This window comes from Mastigoproctus giganteus, chromosome 12 (genome assembly GCF_048544385.1).
Source record: "Mastigoproctus giganteus isolate SK-2022 chromosome 12, ASM4854438v1, whole genome shotgun sequence".
Taxonomy (NCBI): domain Eukaryota; kingdom Metazoa; phylum Arthropoda; class Arachnida; order Uropygi; family Thelyphonidae; genus Mastigoproctus; species Mastigoproctus giganteus.
Genome location: NC_143586.1, coordinates 100,284,014 through 100,307,153, shown reverse-complemented (window position 1 = coordinate 100,307,153; position 23,140 = coordinate 100,284,014). Strand labels below are relative to the sequence as shown.

Below are 23,140 nucleotides of genomic sequence, written 5' to 3'. Positions count from 1 at the left end.
GGAGATTACGTTCCAAAAGCTAACAGAAATATGCCATTTTTTTTTATAACTATTGGTAACTTTATTTTTGTATTAGTAATAACTTAATATTTTAACTTTATTTTTATAATAGCAGTAACTTAAATAATAATAACTGAACAAATGTCTTACCTTAAAACTGTGATACTTATATGTTATGTGAGATAATATATGTTCATTTAATTTTCTTCCTCTTCATCACTGCTAAGCACAGTCTCTTCTGCTCTCTTTAAAAGACACAAACTTCACTCTTCGATGTCACAATTATTTTTTATGGTCTCAAACAAGCACAAGTTAAATAGCACAGAACCTAACCAGGGATCTCCCAACAAAATACAGTGAACCCCGCTTTAAGCGATACATGAAAATCTGATGAATATTTTGCAGTTAGCAAAATAAAAATAAATTTACACTTACATACATAGCTTAATTAATATGTACATACTAAGTGATATTTCTGTTCACGGACTTTTTTTTTTTGTTGTTGTTGTAAAATTTAAAACAGTAAAAATGATAAGCAGTTAATAACAGAGAACACGGCATATGATTGAATATTTCATGGATCACCAAATAACGTAAAAACCCACAAAATTCAAGCTATCAGTACTATAGCAAATGCAAGAAGATCGAGTTTGCTACCCATTTATAATTGATTATGGTAACAGAAAACACCAATGAACCCGAAAGTGCAAATTGTTTTTATTGTTTTATGATAGTGACCCCCAGAAATGTGCTTTAAAAAAATATCACAGAGGCAATAACAACTAGTGAATCAACAGTTGGGATTCACAAAAAGGAATGGAAACGTTGAAAAATTACATCCAACATAATAGAAAGGTTTTTCCCAACACAAAAGTGAGAAAATGTCATGTTATGCAAAATTTCCAGAAATTCTCAAACTGTGTTAGAGCGAAACCTTGTCGTAGAAGTACCATGTTGTCTGAGGATTGCCACAAGTTATCAATCGTGTTCGAGGTGCCTCTGTAGCCAGGTGGGCAGGGGCAGCAGTGCGTAGCACACGCTTCTTGATTAGACCGGGGTTCGAGCTCGTGCCCACCAAATATGGAGGATGCGGAAAGGTCAGGGCAATATGGCCTTAGTTGCTAATGCTCCTAAAAACCAAATAACAACAACAAAAAGTCACGTTAGAGTGAAACCGTGTTGTAGAAGTACCATGTTATATGGGGGCTGCCTGTACCACAAACTTGGTTGTTTTGATTCAGGACTCATCTTCATTAATAATTCTGCTTAACAAAATCAGTTTTCTGATGCTGGTAAGTGTTTATGAGGCAAACACAGCTGTCATCTTTAACCTGCCTTTATTTGGAAATAAGGAATCAAGGAACTTATCATGAACAAGCATATGTTATCACTAAATATTCTTTCAGAATGCCTTGTGTACTCCTGTAACTAATACCTGAGGCTTCTGTACGTTTTCCAATGGTAATTCATCTGTCTTCATGGATAACAGTAGATGCTGTATTAATAATCACATTAGTTATTGATGTTGATATAAGACCTAAGAAATAAGATCACATTCTGTGGTGGTTCTTCCATCTTTAAACTATTTATGCCACCTAAATGCAGCATAGCAAACATTGCAAAACCACCACAGATTCATTGTAAACTTTTACAGAAGTTGTAATGTTTCTGTTGGTGTTTTAGACAAAATTTCACATTTGGCTTGCTGTTCATTATTTTCTTTGTGGATAATTTATCTATATTTGAGTGTGAGCTACTTTTCAGAAATTATTGTAAGCCTGTAAAAAAAAAAAAAAAAAATATATATATATATATATATATATATTACAAGTGAATATCAGAGAGGTTGAAATGTATGTAGTTTTCATTAATAATCATTCTGCATTTTGTGTAGTAAAGTTACTTAGTCTTTTTTGATGGAGCTGCATTTTATATGATCATTTCTTCATATAAATATAATGAAGAAATTATAATTATGATATTGGTTGGTTAAGTGTACATGTATTCATTGTTTTTTTTTTTTTTTTGTTGTTGTTTTTTAATTAAATAAATGATTATACTATTTTGGCATCTATAGGTCAGCCTCCTGTTGTGAAATTAGTGGATAGAGAAACTTTGATGAAAGAAAAGGAATTGAAATTAAAGGTGAAAATATTAGAATTAAAAGTAAATTTTTGTTGAAGTTTTTGTTTCGCTTTTAAGTTCAGGGGTTGCTAGAAATATGTGTTGTTTCTCTTCAAAATATACAGGGTTGTTAAAATTAAAGTATCCCTATGTAGAGGGCTCTGGAGCGAGTTCTAAGGCTCGTTCTGAAGAGAAATTTGGACAACAGGTACAATAAAGAATACGCTTGCCATTTATTGGGGGAAAAAAATTAGTTACAAAATTTGTCACTATATGGTGCTGTGGCAATACAAATCACTTGAACAGTGCTACAATTGATCAGTGTGTCCTCCATTTTGGTAAACAACAGTTTCCATTCGAAGAACAGTATTTTCTACGGCAGAACGTAACATATCAACTGGAATAGCCAGCACATGACGTCTAATTCTGGACTGTACTTGTTAACAGGAGAGATTGCTTCTACAGGGATGGGATACACTTAAATAGAAAGGGTGCAAGAATTTTTGCTGATGCTGTCGAGGCAGTGTTAGGTGGGTCGGAAAACTGCTAGTTGGGGGGGATACAAGGACTAATAGAGTAACAGTAGCTACTGGCAGAGGTGGAAGTGATTCTTGCACTGCTTCTATTGAAATGAGCAGAAGCCTGAAAAACAAGATGCAGGATATTTCAGAGACTGCTGGAAGTCATTGCGGTACAAGTAAACACATGGGTTGTGTTAGGGTAGCTAAGAATAGAAACAGGTGCATGTATACCTGCGTGTACACCAATGCTAGGAGTTTGGTAAATAAATTTGATGAATTTGAGGTATTGCTCAAAACATCAAAGGCAGATATTGTTGGGATATCAGAGACGTGGTGTCACACAGATATAAGTAATGCGGAACTGGAAATTGGGGAATACAATGTGTATAGAAAGGATAGACAGGACAGGAGGGGAGGAGGGGTTATGCTATTAGTTAAGAAACACATAAAGTCCAAGGAAGTGAAGCCAGTCGACATCGATGGACAGGGCAGTGTCGAGTCAGTTTGGTGTGATATAAGCATAGGGAAATCAAAATTGAGAGTAGGAGTGTGCTATAGGCCTAATGACTCTGATGAGTATAATAAGATATTGTACAGGGAAATAGAGTGGGCCAATAAATCAGGAATCTTATAATGGGGGATTTTAATTTCCCAGATATTGACTGGAATTTGTGGGTTGGTCACTCGCACACTAGCAAGGCTTTTGTGGATTTATTGGATGATTGTTTTCTACATCAGCATGTTCGTGAGGCAACAAGAGGGAGCAATACTCTTGATCTGATTATCAGTAGTGATTCTTCATGCATTAAGAATCTGCAGATAAATGAACCGCTGGGTGGCAGTGATCACAGTGTGTTGAAGTGGGATTTACTCAAGGAGGTAACTACCATCAGAGGTAAAGGGAAGGGTTTTTGTTTTCGTAAAGGCGACTATGATGGTCTGAGACAGTATTTAAATTCTATACAGTGGGACCAACTGATGATGTTACCAACAGCAAACTCAAAATGGGAAGCATTCAAGGAACTAATCTTGGAGGCTACCAGGCTTTACATACCAACTAAGAAATATTGTTCAAGGTTTAGGCCTAAATGGTTGTCAGATGAACTAATGAGACATGTGGCTGAGAAGAAAAATGCATGGGATACATACAAATTAATGGGTGACATGGAAGCCTATGATAGATATAAGTTGGTCTGTAACCAAGTCACAAAGGAGATTAGGCAGGCAAAGGCAGACTACGAAAAATGCTTGGCAAAGGATGCAAAGAAAAACAGAAAAGAGTTCTTTACATATTTAAACTCAAGAAGGAAAGGGATGAATCAGATTGGTCCACTGGATATTGATGGTTCAACAGTTGAAGATCCTGCTCAGGTGGCTAACAATCTAAACGAGTATTTTGCATCTACATTCACGCATGAGGAGTTATTCAGGAAGGAGAATGATGTAGGTAAAGTAAACATTGGCAGTGAGCTGGATGATTTTGTAATAACTGAGAGGAAAGTGGAGGAGAGATTGTTGAGGATAAACATAAAAAAGGCACCTGGGGTGGATGGGATCTATCCAGTTATATTAAAGAAGGCAGCAAAGGAAGTAAGCAAACCCCTAGCCATAATTATGAGAGCTTCTTTGGACTCAGGGGAGGTACCCATAGACTGGAGATGTGCAAATTAACCCCAATTCACAAAGGAGGATCAAAGACTGACACAAGTAATTATAGACCTGTTAGTTTAACTTCTGTTCCAGGTAAATTAATGGAGGCACTGGTTAAAGAAGCACTGCAGGATCATCTAGACAAGAATTCAGTTATAGCTCAGACACAGCATGGTTTTGTTAAGGGCAGGTCTTGCCTGAACAATTTGATTGGATACTATGATGTAGTCACAAAAGAACTGGATGCAGGGAATAACTTTGATATTATATATTTGGATCTTAGAAAGGCTTTTGATACTGTTGCACATGGAAGACTGCTGCACAAATTGGAGCAGTGTGGCATTGGAGGCAAATTGCTGCTATGGATAAGGGGATGGTTGAGTGGCAGAAGACAGAGAGTGATAATCAATGGATACTGCTCAACGTGGACTAATGTTATTAGTGGAGTTCCTCAGGGTTCAGTGTTGGGTCCGTTGTTGTTTTCGGTGTTTATGAATGATATTGATGATGGGATATCAAGTTTAATGTCCAAGTTTGCAGATGATACAAAGGTTGGCAGGGTTGTTAAGGATGCTATGCTGCTGCAACAGGATCTGGAAAGGTTGAACAGATGGGCTGAGAGGTGGCAAATGAAGTTTAACATTGACAAATGTAAAGTACTACATATGGGAAACAGTAACCCCAGAGCAACGTATCAACTCTGCGGTACTACACTGACATTGGTGGAGAATGAAAAGGACCTGAGGGTAATTGTGCAGGCAGATATGAAGTTCTCTGAGCAGTGCAGACGAGCCGCAAGAGTAGCTCATGGTGTCTTGTCAATGATATACAGGAATTTTTCTAGCAGGGATAAGGAGGTGATTATTCCCTTGTATAAGGCAATGGTTAGGCCACATCTTGAGTACTGTATACAGGTCTGGAGGCCTCATTTCAAGAAAGATGTAGAGCTGCTGGAACAGCAGCTCTACATCTTTCTTGGTACAGAGAAGGGCAACAAGATTAGTGAATGGAACAAAGGGTTGCTCTTACGAAGAAAGGCTTAAGTTTTGCAAATTACAGAGTCTGGAGACTAGGCACCGGCGAGGTGATCTGATAGAGGTGTATAAGGCTTTGAATGGTTTGAGCATGCTCAATGCCAATGGGATTTTTCCTCTTGCTCAGAATAATGACCTCAGAGGGCATAAATTCAAATTGAGGAAGGACGGATGTCGGATAGATGTGCGGAAATTTGCCTTTGGCCAGCGGGTGGTTGGTTGGTGGAACCGACTTCCATCACTTGTTGTTGAAGTTGATAGCCTAAACAAATTTAAAGCTCAACTGGACAGGTATTTCGAACGAACGGAGGGGTGAAATGGGAGTGGTGTGTGTTTTTTTTATTTTTTTTGGCTGATGCTGAATAAGCTTGCTTTCTTGCATCGTATGCCTCTACTAATGCTAATGACATCCTTACCGATACACATGGTTCTTCAAAACACCCCACAACCAGAAGTCACATGGGGTGAGGTCCAGTGATCGGGGTGGCCAAGATGTCTGGAAACAATGGCTGATGACTCGTTCATCTGTAAAATGTTGCCTTAGCAATCTTTGGACACAACGGTGGATGTGAGGTGGTGCACCATCTTGCATGAATATGGTATCCTGAAGGCACCCACGTTGTTGCAGCTCTGGTATTGCGAAATTTGCCGTTTCATAATATCGCTATCCAGTGACCAAACGGAACAGGTGCAGTGTCCAGTCGGTGTTACCTGTTCAAAAAAATATGGCCCAATCATGAATGTAGCCGTAAATCCTCACCACACTGTCACTTTTGGAGAATGCAATGGGACCTCTTGGATAACTCAAGGGTTTTCTGTTGCCCAAATGCGACAGTTATGCGTATTCACTTAGTCCATTTAAGAGAAATGGGCTTCATCACTCCAAGGGATGTTCCATGGCCAAGTGATATCCACTGTCATTCGCCCCAGAAACTGAAGTGTGTATGTGAAACGAATATCTGCATCACCATGCTTGACTGCTGTAGCATGCATCTTGTTAGGATAGTACCACAACACCTGACGCATTACTAGCCTTACAGTGGAATACAGCATGTCCACTTCACGAGAAACAGCTGGCACACTTGCACTACCACATGGAGATTGACTTGATAATTCCACGACAGCCATAGCCACATCTTCAACATGAGAGGAGTCCACTCGTTTTCTACCTCTACCTAGTTGAACATCAAGATGTCCTGTCGCTTCAAATTTCGCAATCATTTTGTGGACAACACAAATAGTCATAGGCCCGTGCCTTATGCGTTTCTGATGCCGGAATTCTCTGATAGCCACAGCTGCATTGTTGCTGTTCTGATAGTACAGCTTCACTAATAGCACCTTTTCCTGCAATGTTGTTGGCATTGCTGCTGCTGCTTCAGTGCAGGCAAACATCTACTATATGATTTTGAAGAGACTGCTTATGTGGTAGATGACTTTCATCAACCGGTAAAATACCACCACTTTGCTTATTGGAGGCTTGAAGTGGTGAAACCCATGTTAAGTCTCTAGAGCAAAGTTTCCGGCATCCCCCCCCCATACTTCTCCTTCAACCCATGCACGGTACTAAGTACTATAGGTTTTGATACCTTTTGTGTTTGGGGTTTTCATAAAAAAAAATATATATATATATAGTAGAGCTGAGTAGTGGTGCTGTGGCAATAATTTAATTATGCAAATAACTTACGTTATTTGCATAATCGTACCTAAGAGTTATGCACCATACAGTGACACTAACACAGCGCCATGCAGTGACAAATTTTGTAACTATTTTTTTATTTATTTATTTTTTTTTTCCAATAAATGGTGAGCACATTCTTTATTGTACCTGTTGTCCAAATTTCTCTTCAGTACGAGCCTTAGAACGAGCCTCCAGAGCCCTCTACATAGGGATACTTTAATTTTAACAACCCTGTATTTTATATTACTTTAAAAGATAAATCATTATTGTATTATATAAGTCATTTAATTTTTATAAAAATCATATTATGAAAATTATATTGTAATTAAATAAAATCATTTTTTAATAATGTGCAAAAGTATAAAATCACAAATTAAGTATGTAAGAAACATTTATTTCATATATATTTGTTTATCTATTTATTGGAACAGAGATGAGTAACTGTAGACTGGCGAGTTTGGCTTCTGTATTGAGGGAGGAATCAGTAATTAAGGAAACAATTTGATAAGAGTGAAATCCAAAAGAGGTCACAGCACGTATTTATGAAGGGAGTTTTCTAACAAATCTAGTTAATTACTGATGAAACCATAAAGCATTAAAATGCAGAAAGCAGTTTCAATATGGTGTATGTAGATTTTAGTTTGGAAAATTAAATGCACTAGGCATAATCCTTATGGGTTTTGATAATTAACTATATAATATCAGTGTAAATACACCATAGTTAACCCATATATTTGAGCTACGATTGTAGCGTAGAAGGCATCGTTTTAAATGTATCTCATAATGTGATTGCCTTCACAACAAGATAGCTACTATTGAATTACTTCAAATAAATAACGCTTCTCTAGTAGAGAAGGCTACTGTTATTTATTTTCAGCGGTACCACCACCCAGACGATCGTTTCGAAGCTTTTTGGCTTCGTCATCAGTGAGCGGGTAGGTACCCAGGTAATACAACAAGCCATCTCAGTTGCGAAGTTATATCCACATTATGAGAGATGCCAGAAGGGTGTGGTGGTAATGTATTTGGAAAATTAAATGCACTAGGCATAATCCTTATGGGTTTTGATAATTAACTATATAATATCAGTGTAAATACACCATAGTTAACCCATATATTTGAGCTACGATTGTAGCGTAGAAGGCATCGTTTTAAATGTATCTCATAATGTGGTTGCCTTCACAACAAGATAGCTACTATTGAATTACTTCAAATAAATAACGCTTCTCTAGTAGAGAAGGCTACTGTTATTTATTTTCAGCGGTACCACCACCCAGACGATCGTTTCGAAGCTTTTTGGCTTCGTCATCAGTGAGCGGGTAGGTACCCAGGTAATACAACAAGCCATCTCAGTTGCGAAGTTATATCCACATTATGAGAGATGCCAGAAGGGTGTGGTGGTAATGTATTTGGAAAATTAAATGCACTAGGCATAATCCTTATGGGTTTTGATAATTAACTATATAATATCAGTGTAAATACACCATAGTTAACCCATATATTTGAGCTACGATTGTAGCGAAGAAGGCATCGTTTTAAATGTATCTCATAATGTGGTTGCCTTCACAACAAGATAGCTACTATTGAATTACTTCAAATAAATAACGCTTCTCTAGTAGAGAAGGCTACTGTTATTTATTTTCAGCGGTACCACCACCCAGACGATCGTTTCGAAGCTTTTTGGCTTCGTCATCAGTGAGCGGGTAGGTACCCAGGTAATACAACAAGCCATCTCAGTTGCGAAGTTATATCCACATTATGAGAGATGCCAGAAGGGTGTGGTGGTAATGTATTTGGAAAATTAAATGCACTAGGCATAATCCTTATGGGTTTTGATAATTAACTATATAATATCAGTGTAAATACACCATAGTTAACCCATATATTTGAGCTACGATTGTAGCGTAGAAGGCATCGTTTTAAATGTATCTCATAATGTGGTTGCCTTCACAACAAGATAGCTACTATTGAATTACTTCAAATAAATAACGCTTCTCTAGTAGAGAAGGCTACTGTTATTTATTTTCAGCGGTACCACCACCCAGACGATCGTTTCGAAGCTTTTTGGCTTCGTCATCAGTGAGCGGGTAGGTACCCAGGTAATACAACAAGCCATCTCAGTTGCGAAGTTATATCCACATTTTGAGAGATGCCAGAAGGGTGTGGTGGTAATGTATTTGGAAAATTAAATGCACTAGGCATAATCCTTATGGGTTTTGATAATTAACTATATAATATCAGTGTAAATACACCATAGTTAACCCATATATTTGAGCTACGATTGTAGCGTAGACTACAATCGTAGTCTACAATCTCTACGCTACAATCGTAGCTCAAATATATGGGTTAACTATGGTGTATTTACACTGATATTATATAGTTAATTATCAAAACCCATAAGGATTATGCCTAGTGCATTTAATTTTCCAAATACATTACCACCACACCCTTCTGGCATCTCTCATAATGTGGATATAACTTCGCAACTGAGATGGCTTGTTGTATTACCTGGGTACCTACCCGCTCACTGATGACGAAGCCAAAAAGCTTCGAAACGATCGTCTGGGTGGTGGTACCGCTGAAAATAAATAACAGTAGCCTTCTCTACTAGAGAAGCGTTATTTATTTGAAGTAATTCAATAGTAGCTATCTTGTTGTGAAGGCAACCACATTATGAGATACATTTAAAACGATGCCTTCTACGCTACAATCGTAGCTCAAATATATGGGTTAACTATGGTGTATTTACACTGATATTATATAGTTAATTATCAAAACCCATAAGGATTATGCCTAGTGCATTTAATTTTCCAAATACATTACCACCACACCCTTCTGGCATCTCTCATAATGTGGATATAACTTCGCAACTGAGATGGCTTGTTGTATTACCTGGGTACCTACCCGCTCACTGATGACGAAGCCAAAAAGCTTCGAAACGATCGTCTGGGTGGTGGTACCGCTGAAAATAAATAACAGTAGCCTTATCTACTAGAGAAGCGTTATTTATTTGAAGTAATTCAATAGTAGCTATCTTGTTGTGAAGGCAACCACATTATGAGATACATTTAAAACGATGCCTTCTACGCTACAATCGTAGCTCAAATATATGGGTTAACTATGGTGTATTTACACTGATATTATATAGTTAATTATCAAAACCCATAAGGATTATGCCTAGTGCATTTAATTTTCCAAATACATTACCACCACACCCTTCTGGCATCTCTCATAATGTGGATATAACTTCGCAACTGAGATGGCTTGTTGTATTACCTGGGTACCTACCCGCTCACTGATGACGAAGCCAAAAAGCTTCGAAACGATCGTCTGGGTGGTGGTACCGCTGAAAATAAATAACAGTAGCCTTCTCTACTAGAGAAGCGTTATTTATTTGAAGTAATTCAATAGTAGCTATCTTGTTGTGAAGGCAACCACATTATGAGATACATTTAAAACGATGCCTTCTACGCTACAATCGTAGCTCAAATATATGGGTTAACTATGGTGTATTTACACTGATATTATATAGTTAATTATCAAAACCCATAAGGATTATGCCTAGTGTATTTAATTTTCCAAATACATTACCACCACACCCTTCTGGCATCTCTCATAATGTGGATATAACTTCGCAACTGAGATGGCTTGTTGTATTACCTGGGTACCTACCCGCTCACTGATGACGAAGCCAAAAAGCTTCGAAACGATCGTCTGGGTGGTGGTACCGCTGAAAATAAATAACAGTAGCCTTCTCTACTAGAGAAGCGTTATTTATTTGAAGTAATTCAATAGTAGCTATCTTGTTGTGAAGGCAACCACATTATGAGATACATTTAAAACGATGCCTTCTACGCTACAATCGTAGCTCAAATATATGGGTTAACTATGGTGTATTTACACTGATATTATATAGTAGATTTTAGTAAAACTTTTGATTTAGTCTCCCACGAGAGGCTACTGTGCAAACTGAGTGCCTAGTTTACTAGAAAGATCTTTAAGTAGATCAAGGGTTGGCTGAGTGAAAGGAGACTGAGGTGATAATCAGTGAACATTGAAGAGTGGATTAGTGTAGCATACAGAATCCCTCAAGGTTCAGCTTTTGAGGGTCTTCTGTGTCTGATTTTCTTCACTGACGTTTGACTTGGCGCATTATTGCCTTAGATGCTAATGCACCATAAAACCCTGAAACAAACAAACAAACAAACAATCTTCACTGACGTAGATAAGAATATACAGGAAAAGCTGTTGAGATTTTCTGATGACTTAAAGGTATGTAGGATGGTAAATAATGAGGGACTAGGTTGATCCTTTTAAATGTAAGATTTTGCATTTCTGTTAAAGAAGGCCTGAAGGTGACTTCAGATGAGGAGACACTGAGTTAAAGGTGGATAAGGACTAGAAGGCTGAAGTTATGACATAAACAGGCATGAAGCTTTCCTTGCAGTCAATGATCAATGATCTTTATAAGACCTGACCTTTGGTAGCAAAGAGAAGGATGTTATTATTATTCATCTTTATGAAGTGACAGTGAGACAACATTTGAAATATTGTTTTCAGGTATGGAGGCCTCACTTAAAGAAGGGCAGCTAGATTGGTTGAGAGTGCTGAGGATTGCCCTTATGAGGAACAATTTACATGTGCACTGAGACTTAGAGACAAACTGATCAAGATGTTTAAGGTTCTTTCATGAATATACAGTGAGCGAGGGAAGTATATTGGTATTACCAGGTGAAACTAGAACAAGAGGACACAAATATAAAATTTTGGGAAGCAACAGATTATATCTCATGAAGTTCATAATCAGGCAGTGTGTTGTAAAAAAATAAGTTACCTACCAAGATAGTTGAGGAACAGCATTTCAAATAGTTCAAGGCAGAATTGGATAGTTACTTTTTAGTAATGAACAGATTTTGATTTTTCCTTTTTTTGATAAATTTAGAATAAGTTTGCTTCTTTCATCATTTGGCCTGATTAATACTAATACTATTATTTTAACATATAACATACTTTTACATTATTATATAAAATAGGTATTTTTAAAATAATACATAAGCAGAGCATCCCAAAAAAGTACAGGGTAGAATTGGATATTACTTTTTAGTGATGGACAAATTTTGATTGTTTTTTTTTTTTAAAGAATATGAATATTCTTCAGGTTGGTGTAATGTCAGAAGTGCAGTTCCTCGATGATTGGTTCTTTGACTACTGTTGCTTCTGATTTTCATGAATAACATCAATGAGAGGATATAGGACATGATATCAAAATTTAATTATCAGTTCCAAGCAGCTCTTTCAGGATGACCTGGACAGGCTTCAAGGATGGTCAGAAAAGTGGCACATGTGTTTTAATGCAGCAGAATTCAAAGTCATACACTTGGGGAATACCATTAACTTATATACTTGGTAGGGCTGAATTGAAAATAGTAGAGGAAGAAAGGAAGCTATGATATGAGTAGATATGAAGTTTTTCTGGGGTGTGTAAATAAGCAGCCAGGAAAGCCCCTGTTGACCTATTGATGATTTATCGAGCAATAGCCTGTAGAGATAGGGTCATAATCCCAGTTTATAAACTTGGAATGCTGTGCCTGAGTATGGAGACCTCATCTAAAAAAGACCGAGCTTCTTGAAAGATAGGCAACACGCATGGTGAGATCTGCAAAATCGCATCCATGTGAGAAAAGATTTTATGTGAGCTACAGAGCTTAGCATCCAGGCACCTTAAATGGGATTTGATTGAGATCTATAAGGCTTTGAGAAGAGATAACAAAATGAAGCAAAATTTTCACTGTTAAGAAGGATTTCAGAACTAGGGACCATAAATTGAAATTATGGGGGAAGAAATTTAGACAGCATTGTAGGAAGTTTTCTTTTAGTTAGCAAGCTGTTGATTAGTGGAACAGGTTACCTCCATGGGTAGTTGAGGCTGGTAGTTAAGAAATTCAAATACCAACTAGATAGTTGCCTGTGTTACCTACATGAGGAGGGGAGCACATAATTAGCTGATTTTCCTATCGGCCCCGAGTGCCAAGCAAGTGACTATAGCGATTTACTTAAAAGAGCAGTTGATTATAGAATAGTGTTATTTTTCTGAAGTTATTTAATTTTGCACTTCTGAAGTAAAGAAGTTAGCTCACTTGACAGAAAGGCAAGACACCTTTCTTTTTGTATATAGGAATAACTTATTAACACACTAACAACTAATCTCTTTATCGCTTCGTCACTGGTGGCACCGCTCCTGCCTCCACGTGGCGGGGCTGGAAGTCTGGGAGAAGAAATCCACTCTCCCAGGGCTAAAAGGAGCAGTGATGGAAAACACAAAACAGTCCAGCTGCGGATCTACTGATCCAGATATAGATAGGTATGACCCAGATCATGACTTAAACCCATCCCATGCCAAGAGACAAAAAAAAGAAGGGACAGATTATTCTGCTCCTCTCTTTTTAATATTGCATTCCTCCACAGATCACTGAGTAAGTTATCTCCATTTTTGATTCAGAAATGTCTTGAAAATGTGGCTAGCCCTCCAAAAATGGTTCGTCGATTAAGATCTGGAGATTTATTAGTGGAGATGAATGAACATAGACATGCAAAGAGACTCCTGAAAATTTCTACCTTTGGTGGAATTCCCACAAAGGTTACCCCACATGCATGCCACCTTGAACTCCTCTAAAGGGGTAATATCAGAATGGGATCTCCTAAATGTATCAGAAGATGAACTTGTTCATGAATTAAACAACCAAAATGTAATCCATGCCAAAAGAATTTTGATCAAAAGAGATGGAGAGCTTGTCCCTACTTGGACAGTTATACTGACTTTTAAAACACCAATTCTCCCCACAACTATAAAGGCTGGATACATCAGATGTCATGTTCGACCATACATTCCCAATTCGGTATGGTGCTTCAAGTGCCAAAAATTTGGTCATTCGCAAACTGTATGCAGAGGTGTAGTCACTTGTGCTGCTTGTGGTTCTAAAGAACACACACACGTACCGATTGTAACAAGGAAACTCAAAACTGTCCTAATTGCCATGGAAATCATTCTGCCTTCTCTAAGGACTGCGATCAATGGAAACAAGAGAAGAATATTCAGAAATATGAAATAGAGCATAAGGTGTCATATTAAGAGGCAAAAAAATAATTTACAATTCCTGTTAAATCATCTACGTATGCATCAGTTACTCAACGACTACACTCAGTATCAACTCAAACTGAATGCTCAGTCCCTCCAAATATCTCTATATCTGGTTGGGCTAAATCAGTACTTTCTTCATCAAAGGAACACTCTCCTTCCAGATATGTAACAAAAGAAGTAAATACACCAGTAACAGTTCCTCCAGATAAGAATACCAAACAGCAACAGAAAGAACAAATCAAGAGCTCTGAAAGAAGTGATAAATACAAACTCAGATCTGATACCATGGACATCGATGAAAAAGCAGGCGATGACGATACAATTTTTGAAATTCATCCAGAAGATGACATCGACACAGGCAGACCAGTATTCTCAAAGAAGGAAAAGGAAAAAATAGACAGGCGTAAGCAGACTACTTCACGGATGTTAGCAGACACCAGTTAAAACCAAACAATGAGTACAGTTATTCAGTGGAATTGCCGTGGGCTCCGTGGTAATGTAGATGACTTTTACGATCTATTAAGTAAATATAAGACTGTTGCAGTATGCATTCAAGAAACCAATCTCACGAATACAGTATCTATGTCAATTAAGCATTATACTATATATAGAAAAGATAGAAGTTCCTCTAATTCAGCTCATGGAGGAATAGCAGTCATAGTGAACTCTGTAGTTCCCTGTAGACCTATCCCCATGCAAACATCTTTAGAGGCGGTTGCAGTTCGTGTCACCATCGGTATAACAGTAACATTAGTTTCGTTGTGTCTATCGCCAAACCATACATACAGCCTTGATGATTTAGATGATATAGTTAAGCAAATGCCTGTTCCCTTTTGTATTATGGGTGACTGGAATGGCCATCACCCCCTATGGGGTTCCCAACATCTTGACTCTAGAGGACAGATAATAGAAAAATTTTTAGATAAACATAATCTAACTATTCTAAACACTGGTGATCACACATACATACACTCTCCATCTGGTTCAACTTCAGCTATTGATCTTTCAATATGCTCCCCATCAATATTTCCTATCATAGACTGGACTGTTACTGATAACCCTTGTGATAGCAATCACTTTCCTATCATCTGTACTTTTAGCTCAAGCTCTCCTTCCCAGAGAGACATTGGACAACCTGGAAATTTGAAAAGGCTAACTGGACTAAATACCAGGAACTAGCTCGAATAGATACTTCCGTCATTACAACCCTCACAATTGATTCTGCAGTCAGGTATACTACACAAAAAATAATGAAAGCATCGGAGGTTGCTATTCCAAAATCTTCATCCAAAATCAGGCTTCATCCAAAAATGTGGTGGAATGAAGCATGCAACGATGCTAAAAAATAAAGAAATAAGTACTGGAATCTGTTTCGAAAATATCCAACCACAGCCAACCTCCTACAGTTTAAGAGAGAGCCAGAGCTAAACCTCGTCATATAAGACAAGAGAGTAAAAAAGAAGCATGGGCACGTTAAGCTTCCACCATAAACAGATCCACAGATACTTCTATAATCTGAAAAAAAATCAAACAAATTAATGGCAAATACTCGCAAGCAACTTCTCCTATTCTACTTGTAAGAGGGAAGGAAATTTCTGAACCTGTAGAGATTGCCAATGTCTTAGGTACTTCATTTGAAACACTTTCAGCTGTTGCCACATATGAGCCAGCATTTCAATTGTTAAAATCCCGGACAGAAAAATACAAACTAAAATTTAATACTGCCATCTCGTATTCGTATAACCTACCTCTGACCATGATTGAATTGCGCAGTGCACTTTCCCGATTGAAGAACAGTGCTCCAGGCCCCGATGGAATTTTTTACACCATGATCTGTCATTTAAGTGAGGATTTGTTAACTGCCCTATTACAACTGTATAACAGAATTTTTCTAGAGGAGTATTTCCCTGCTAGCTGGTGCCATTTTTATGTGCTAGCTTTCCCGAAACCAGGAAAAGACCACACAGGTGCCAGAAATTACCGCCCTATTTCTCTAACCAGTTGTCTGGGAAAAACATTGGAAAAAATAGTTAACGCTAGATTGATATGGTTTCTAGAAACGGAAAACATTCTAAGTCCAAACCAGCATGGCTTCCGGAGAAGAAGATCTACACTTGATCTCATTATCAAAGCAGAAACAAATATCCGGAACACTTTCCTCAGAAATGAGCACCTAGTCATGATATGCGTAGACACAGAGAAAGCCTTCAATACAACTTGGCGATATGGGATTCTTCAGGACTTACATAAATGTGGACTTCGGGGTCATCTGCCGATATTCATTAAGAACTTTCTAGGCAATAGATCATTTCAGACCCGATTCCATTCATCATTATCTCGAGCATATGTACAAGAAGAGGGAGTTCCCCAAGGTTCAGTGTTGAACCCCACACTCTTTGCAATTAGGATTGATGCCATAACCAAGTGTATACCTAATACAGTTGATGCGTACCTATACGCTGACGATCTTGCCATCTCATGTCACCCTCAAAATATGTGATTAATTGAAAGACAACTACAAGGTACCATTAACAAAATAGTCTCTTGGGCCAAAAACAACAGATATCGACTTTCTAAACCAAAAACAACTGCCGTACACTTCTGTCGCAAACGTTCTTTTCATCCTGATCCAGACCTAAAGTTAAATTCTCATCGTATTACTTTCCAGCCTAGTATTAGATTCCTTGGTGTAATATTTGATAAAAAATTAAACTTCCTGGAACATATAAAACATATTCGTACAAGTTGCCTTAGAAAACTAAATCTTCTCAGAGTAATTTCTTCTATGTCATGGGGCGCAGATCGCTACGTGTTGCTACAGCTATATTGCTCGCTGATTAGATCCAGGTTAGACTATGGGTCTCCTGCATATGACTCAGCCAGACCGAGTGCACTGAAATGGCTCGATCCCGTACATCATAGTGCCCTACGAGTTGCACTGGGGGCTTTTCGTACTTCACCAATCTTAAGCCTATATACCGAAGCCTATGAGCCACCATAATAAACTTTTTGAAATCAAGAGAGAGAGAGAACCCAAGAACTTTATGAAAGTAAACCATGGCTCAATAAACCATCTGGCATTAGGCTTCAAGCTCTTATCACAAGCTGGGACCTGAATTTTACTAACATACTTCAGGATACTAGCATGGAAACCCAGCCATGGCAATATACGGTATTGTTCTAGTCCTAGAGAATATCAAAGAAGACTCATATACCAAATCCATCATATATATGGACTCGTTAAGTGCTGTTAATGCTCTCCAGTATAAATACTTCCCTAGTCATCCGCTGGTACAAAAAATTTGGACACAGCTACTAGAACTTCATGGACGTGGACAGCTAGTAATATTTTGTTGGATCCCTGGACACGTTGGAATACCAGGAAACGAGCAGGCAGATTTAGCTGCTAAATGTGCTACAAATGTGATACCATCTAATTTCAGGACTCCTTATATTGACCATAAATCCATTATCAAACAGATGTATAAACAAGAATGGACAAGCATGTGGCAAGATCAAGCAAATAATAAACTTCTTGAAATCAAGAGAGAGAGAGAGAGAGAGAGAGAGAGAGAGAGAGAGAGAGAGAACCCAAGAAATGGCAATCCAGTCTGAGACGAAACAGAAAGGAAGAAACCGTCCTGGCCAGATTTCACATTGGTCATACATTCCTCACTCATAGCTACCTACTAACAAACGATGATCCTCCACAATGCAGCAACTGCTTATGTTCATTAACAGTAAAACATATCATCCTGGAATGCCCGCTATATCTGAAAGAACGGAAAACTGCTTTCTTCTCTCATTTTCATAACTCCAGCCAGTTATCATTACAGTGTGTTCTAGGAGATCGTGAGGATATGGATGACATTTTTCTCTTTCTAAAATTGATAAATAAATATCACAATATATGAGTCATATCACGCGTAAGACAAACGAAGAAGATATTAGACAGTAATCAGTGCATTATAGCCTAAGTTGCTGATGCTCCAACAAATTTAACGACAACAACGATTTTCCTATCTCCTTTTTGTATGTTGTCTGTTTTTTACATTTTCCTTTATATTTTATTATTTTTATTATTAGTTATTTATCTAGCATACAATTTAGTGCAATTGCATCATTTCTGTACGTAGCCAACTACTTAATTAGTTATAAATTGGCATCATTATCTCATATTGCGAATACCTTCACGAGTTGCCATGATATTGCACTACCTCGAATAAGTAATGCTTCACCACAGGAGAAGACTATTGTTACTTATTCTCGGCGGATACCAATACCAATTCGGCACTGTTTCGGAGTTTATTGGCTCCTCATCAGTGGGTGGGCAGGTACCCTGGTGTTGCAGTGATGACAACCTAGTTGCCAAGTATAAATCCACAATATCTCTCATATTACACTACAATGAATGACTTATATAATGCAAATGCATGTGTATATATGGATTAAATGATGGTAATTTGTTTTTCAAAATGCTGTTGTGTATCAAACATTAATTATAATAAAATTTTAATTTTAAAAAATCTGATATGAAATTTGAATATGGCAAAATTTTTGTAACTTTTTCTTTATAGTAACAGTTTTTTATAATGAAATTATTTTCGTTTTAATACTTTAACCCTCACATGGCATCTGAACAGATACTGCTCAGATGCCTTTTTGTTTATATATATTTTTTTTCTTGCAACCATGACCAATCTTATTATAAAGTTGATTATTACAAAATGGTCACATTCTCAAAATCCCTGAGAGAGTGATAAAGAAATAAGCAAAGTTAGAGGAGCCCTCCAGAAATATGGTTTTCCTAAGCAGGTCCTAAAAACAGTTGTCAATAGATTATTGGGAACTGTTTTTGATCCATGAACACAGAAATGACTATATAATTCATGTTCATACAACATATTCACCAAATACTGAAATAAACTGCCCCACTAGTATGGCTTATATTCTTTCTATCTAGGGGTGGGGGGGGGGTATCACAGGATATATCTATAATCCTTTGAAAGTATAATATTCATACAGTATAAGTGCCTGAAAGAAAATTACAGACCAAATATACTCTCACCTTCTGAAAACACCCATGTCAGCAATGAAAAGGAATGGTGTTATTTATCACATTCCTTGTTGCAGTGAGGCCATTCATTGTCTAGAGGACTGATAATACATAGCCATGTTGTGGTGGTGGCCCCGGGTGCCACGCATTATAGCGATCAAGCGATTCCCTGAGTGATTTCTAGAGCGTTTTTGTCAAAGCTACAGTTATATTAATTTGTAAAAGTTTTCTTACGTTCCCATTAATTATTTGTTAACTTAGTATTACGAATTGTAACTAAATTACAGGAAGGAAATTCACCTTTCTTTTTTTCTCTTTAAACTAACGCATTAACCCTTATACCGCTTGGTCACTCCAGCAGCACTGCTCCTGCCTCCCCGTGGCGGGGCCGGTAACCTGGGAGAAGAAATCCACTCTCCTGGGGCTGAAAGGAGCAAAGATGGAAAACAGTTCTTTTCCACCTTTAGAGCCATCGAGCTCAAGACTAGAAAAAGACACCGAAAATGACTATTCTCAACCAAAGAGGTTGAAAACAACCCCACAAGAGGAAATACCAGCTTTCCTCATACTGTACTCTCTATCAGAGCTGCCTCTGAGTAAACTGTCCCCATTCCTTGTCCAAAAATGCATCGAGTCTGCTGCAGGCTCACCAAAAACAGTAAAGTGGCTCCAGTCTGGGAATCTTCTTGTAGAGACTATGAAATCACAGCATTCCGAAAAATTATTAAACATGACTACTTTTGGCGGACAACCAATAAAAGTTACTCCCCATGCCACCTTAAATTCCTCGAAGGGAGTAATCACAGAATGGGACTTGTTAACTGTATCAGAGGAGGAGATAGTTCAAGAGCTAGGTAAACAAAAAGTCATGCAAGCAAGGAGAATTATGACTCGAAAAGATGGTGTTCTTGTTCCCACTAGGAGCATAATTCTCACTTTCAGCTCTCCCATCCTACCATCATTTGTTAAAGCAGGCTATCTCCATTGCCGTGTCCATCCTTACATCCCAAACCCAATCAGGTGCTACAAGTGCCAAAAATACGGACACTCCCAAACTGCATGTCGAGGTGAGTCAGTATGTTCAATTTGTGGATCGAAGGAGCACAATCAAACTGAATGCACTGCTACGACTTCTGTTTGCCCAAACTGTAAGGGTGATCACTCAGCTTTTTCCAAAAGTTGCGAACTTTGGAAGCAAGGAAAAAAAATCCAGAAATATAAAGTTGAGAATAAAGTGACATATTCAGAGGCGAGAAGGCAAATACTAAAAACAGATCCAACATGTACATATGCAATGGCTGCTAAACAATTTCAGTCAATAGGTACACAAACAGATGTTGCCGTTCCCCCAAATATGTCAATTGCTAATTGGGCACGCTCCATTCTCTCTGCCCCCAAACAGTGTCCTTCGCAACAAAAAAACTGAACAAGCCTGTAATACCCCAATTACTATTCCAGCTAATGTAAATCCAACAGCAAAACAAAAAGTGACAGACACCATGGTACTGAAACCACCAAATTCAACCAGAACGGATATTGACCAGCACAATGACTCCGAAGAGGCCATATTAGAACTTCATGCGACTGATGAGAAGGATGTAACACGTCCCTACTTTCCAAAGAAAGACAAAGGAAAATCGGATCGATGCAAACAAGTCACAACTAAAAAGCAGTCAGAAACCAAAACAACCAACAAAACCGCTTAATGGAAAGAATTCTTCAATGGAATTGTAGAGGGTTTTGCAGTATAAAAGATGATATATGTGATCTCATCCACCGTTATGATCCAGCAGGCATATCCCTACAGGAAACTTATTTAAATTCACAAGTGTGTCCTACTATAAAAGATTACTCCATCTTTAGAAGAGATAGAAATATGACTCTCCAGCCCGTGGAGGAGTGGTGGTTCTTATAAGAAACAACGTACCATCCAAACATATTGCTCTTCAGACTCCTTTTGAAGTAGTGGCAGTGCGCATTGAAATTGGCATCACTCTTACAATAGCATCTATATATATATTCCTCCTAATTTCTCATTTTCTTCAGATGACCTAGAAAATCTAATAGAACAGCTACCGTCTCCTTTCTGCTTACTTGGAGACTTTAATGCTCATCATCCGATGTGGGGATCTCTAACAATTGACAAGAGAGGCAAGTTAATAGAATCCCTTCTGGACTCTTATCAACTTACCCTTCTGAACACTGGTGAACCTACCTATATTCATTTTTCGACAGGATCCATGAGTGCAATAGACCTATCAATCTGTTCTCCTTCCGTATATAGTATTATGGAGTGGTCGGTTCTTGAAAATCCGCTAAACAGTGACCACCTTCCAATTCTCTGCAAGCTGCAAACACGGGTAAACTCTCCTCCACTACGTCGCTCCACTTGGAAATTTTGTAGGCCACACTGGTATGAATATGCATCTCATGTGCAGTTAGACAATAAAATAATCCAATCTCAACCCATAGACAATGTCACAGAACATGTAACTAATCAAATATTACAAGCTGCTACCTTTGCAATACCAAAATCTTTCTCGGGGAAACGGAAACATAGTAATTACTGGTGGAATCAAGATTGCACACATGCCAAACAGTACAAAAAAAAGAGCATGGAATTTATTCCGTAAATTTCCCACAACTACCAATCTAATTAACTTCAAAAGACTGAAAGCCAAGTTCCGCCAAATAAGACGAAAAGCAAAGAAAGATGCCTGGATCAGCTTTTCCTCCAACATAAACAAGGATACAGACAGCAGAATTATCTGGAGGAAAATACAAACGCTCAATGGCAAATACATTCAGTCCCCAGCTACAATACTAAACTGGGAAGGGAAAGTGTCATCCCCGGGAGAAATAGCAAATGCCTTAGCGGATTCATTCGCCAGTATATCAGCAATAGTCTCCTACAAACCAGTCTTTCAGCGAATTAAAAAAACTGCAGAGCAGCATAAGATTAATTTTTCCACGAGAGTTTCACATCCATATAACCAGCCATTCACATTAACAGAACTTTTTGGAGCGCTCAATAAAACATCAAATAGCACTGCTGGTCCAGATGGGATCTACTATATAATGTTAAAACAACTGAACGACAGAGCAAAAAGATCATTGTTAAACTATTACAACCGAATATTCTTAGAAAATGCTTACCCAATCTCCTGGTGTCACTCAATAGTTCTAGCCTTCCCAAAGCCCTGAAAGGATCGTACCTTTCCACATAACTATAGGCCAGTTTCATTGACCAATTGTTTAGGTAAAGTCCTGGAAAAAATGGTTCACAGGTGGTTAATCTGGTTCCTGGAAACAAACAACTTGCTAAATAGTAATCAGTACAGGTTTAGAAAAAACCGTTCCACCTTAGACGTAATGACAAAAGCAGAGTCAAATATACATAATGCCTTTATAAGGGGACAGCGTCTGGTCATGATTAATCTAGATATCGAGAAAGCCTTCGATACCACCTGGCGATATGGTGTTCTTCAAGATCTTCATTCTTTTGGCTTGAGAGGTCATCTACCCCAATTTATACAGAGCTTCCTATGCCATAGAACTTTTCAGGTCAGATACATGAATAATTTATCCAAAACATTTGAACAAGAGGAAGGTGTACCACAGGGTTCCATTCTGAGTCCAACATTATTTGCAATAAGAATCACCAGCATGACAAGGGATGTACCAAATACAGTACAAACGTACATGTTCGCCGATGACCTCATTATCTCTACTCAATCCCAGACTATGAACACCATCGAAAGGCAACTTCAAATTGCTATAGCTAGAATAGAATCATGGGCATTGCGGAATGGTTATTCCCTAGCAGAAAAGAAGTCTGCTGCTATTCATTTCTGTAAAAAACGGAAACTACATCCGGATCCAGAAATATTTTTAAATAACAGCCTGATTCCTGTCACTAACAATTTCCGTCTGTTGGGA

The 23,140-nt window shown here is 38.0% G+C and overlaps 1 protein-coding gene across 2 annotated transcripts in view; it reads left to right on the top strand.

Annotated features, from left to right (window-relative positions):
- The window catches only part of CysRS (cysteine--tRNA ligase, cytoplasmic), a 340,710-nt gene that overhangs the window by 297,985 nt on the left and 19,585 nt on the right, over positions 1-23,140 (top strand). For both annotated transcript variants that reach the window (XM_090386775.1, XM_090386776.1), the window contains one exon: positions 2,078-2,145. In XM_090386775.1, coding sequence (XP_090242901.1) covers positions 2,078-2,145 — 68 coding nt within the window. The remainder of the gene's footprint in view (positions 1-2,077; positions 2,146-23,140) is intronic.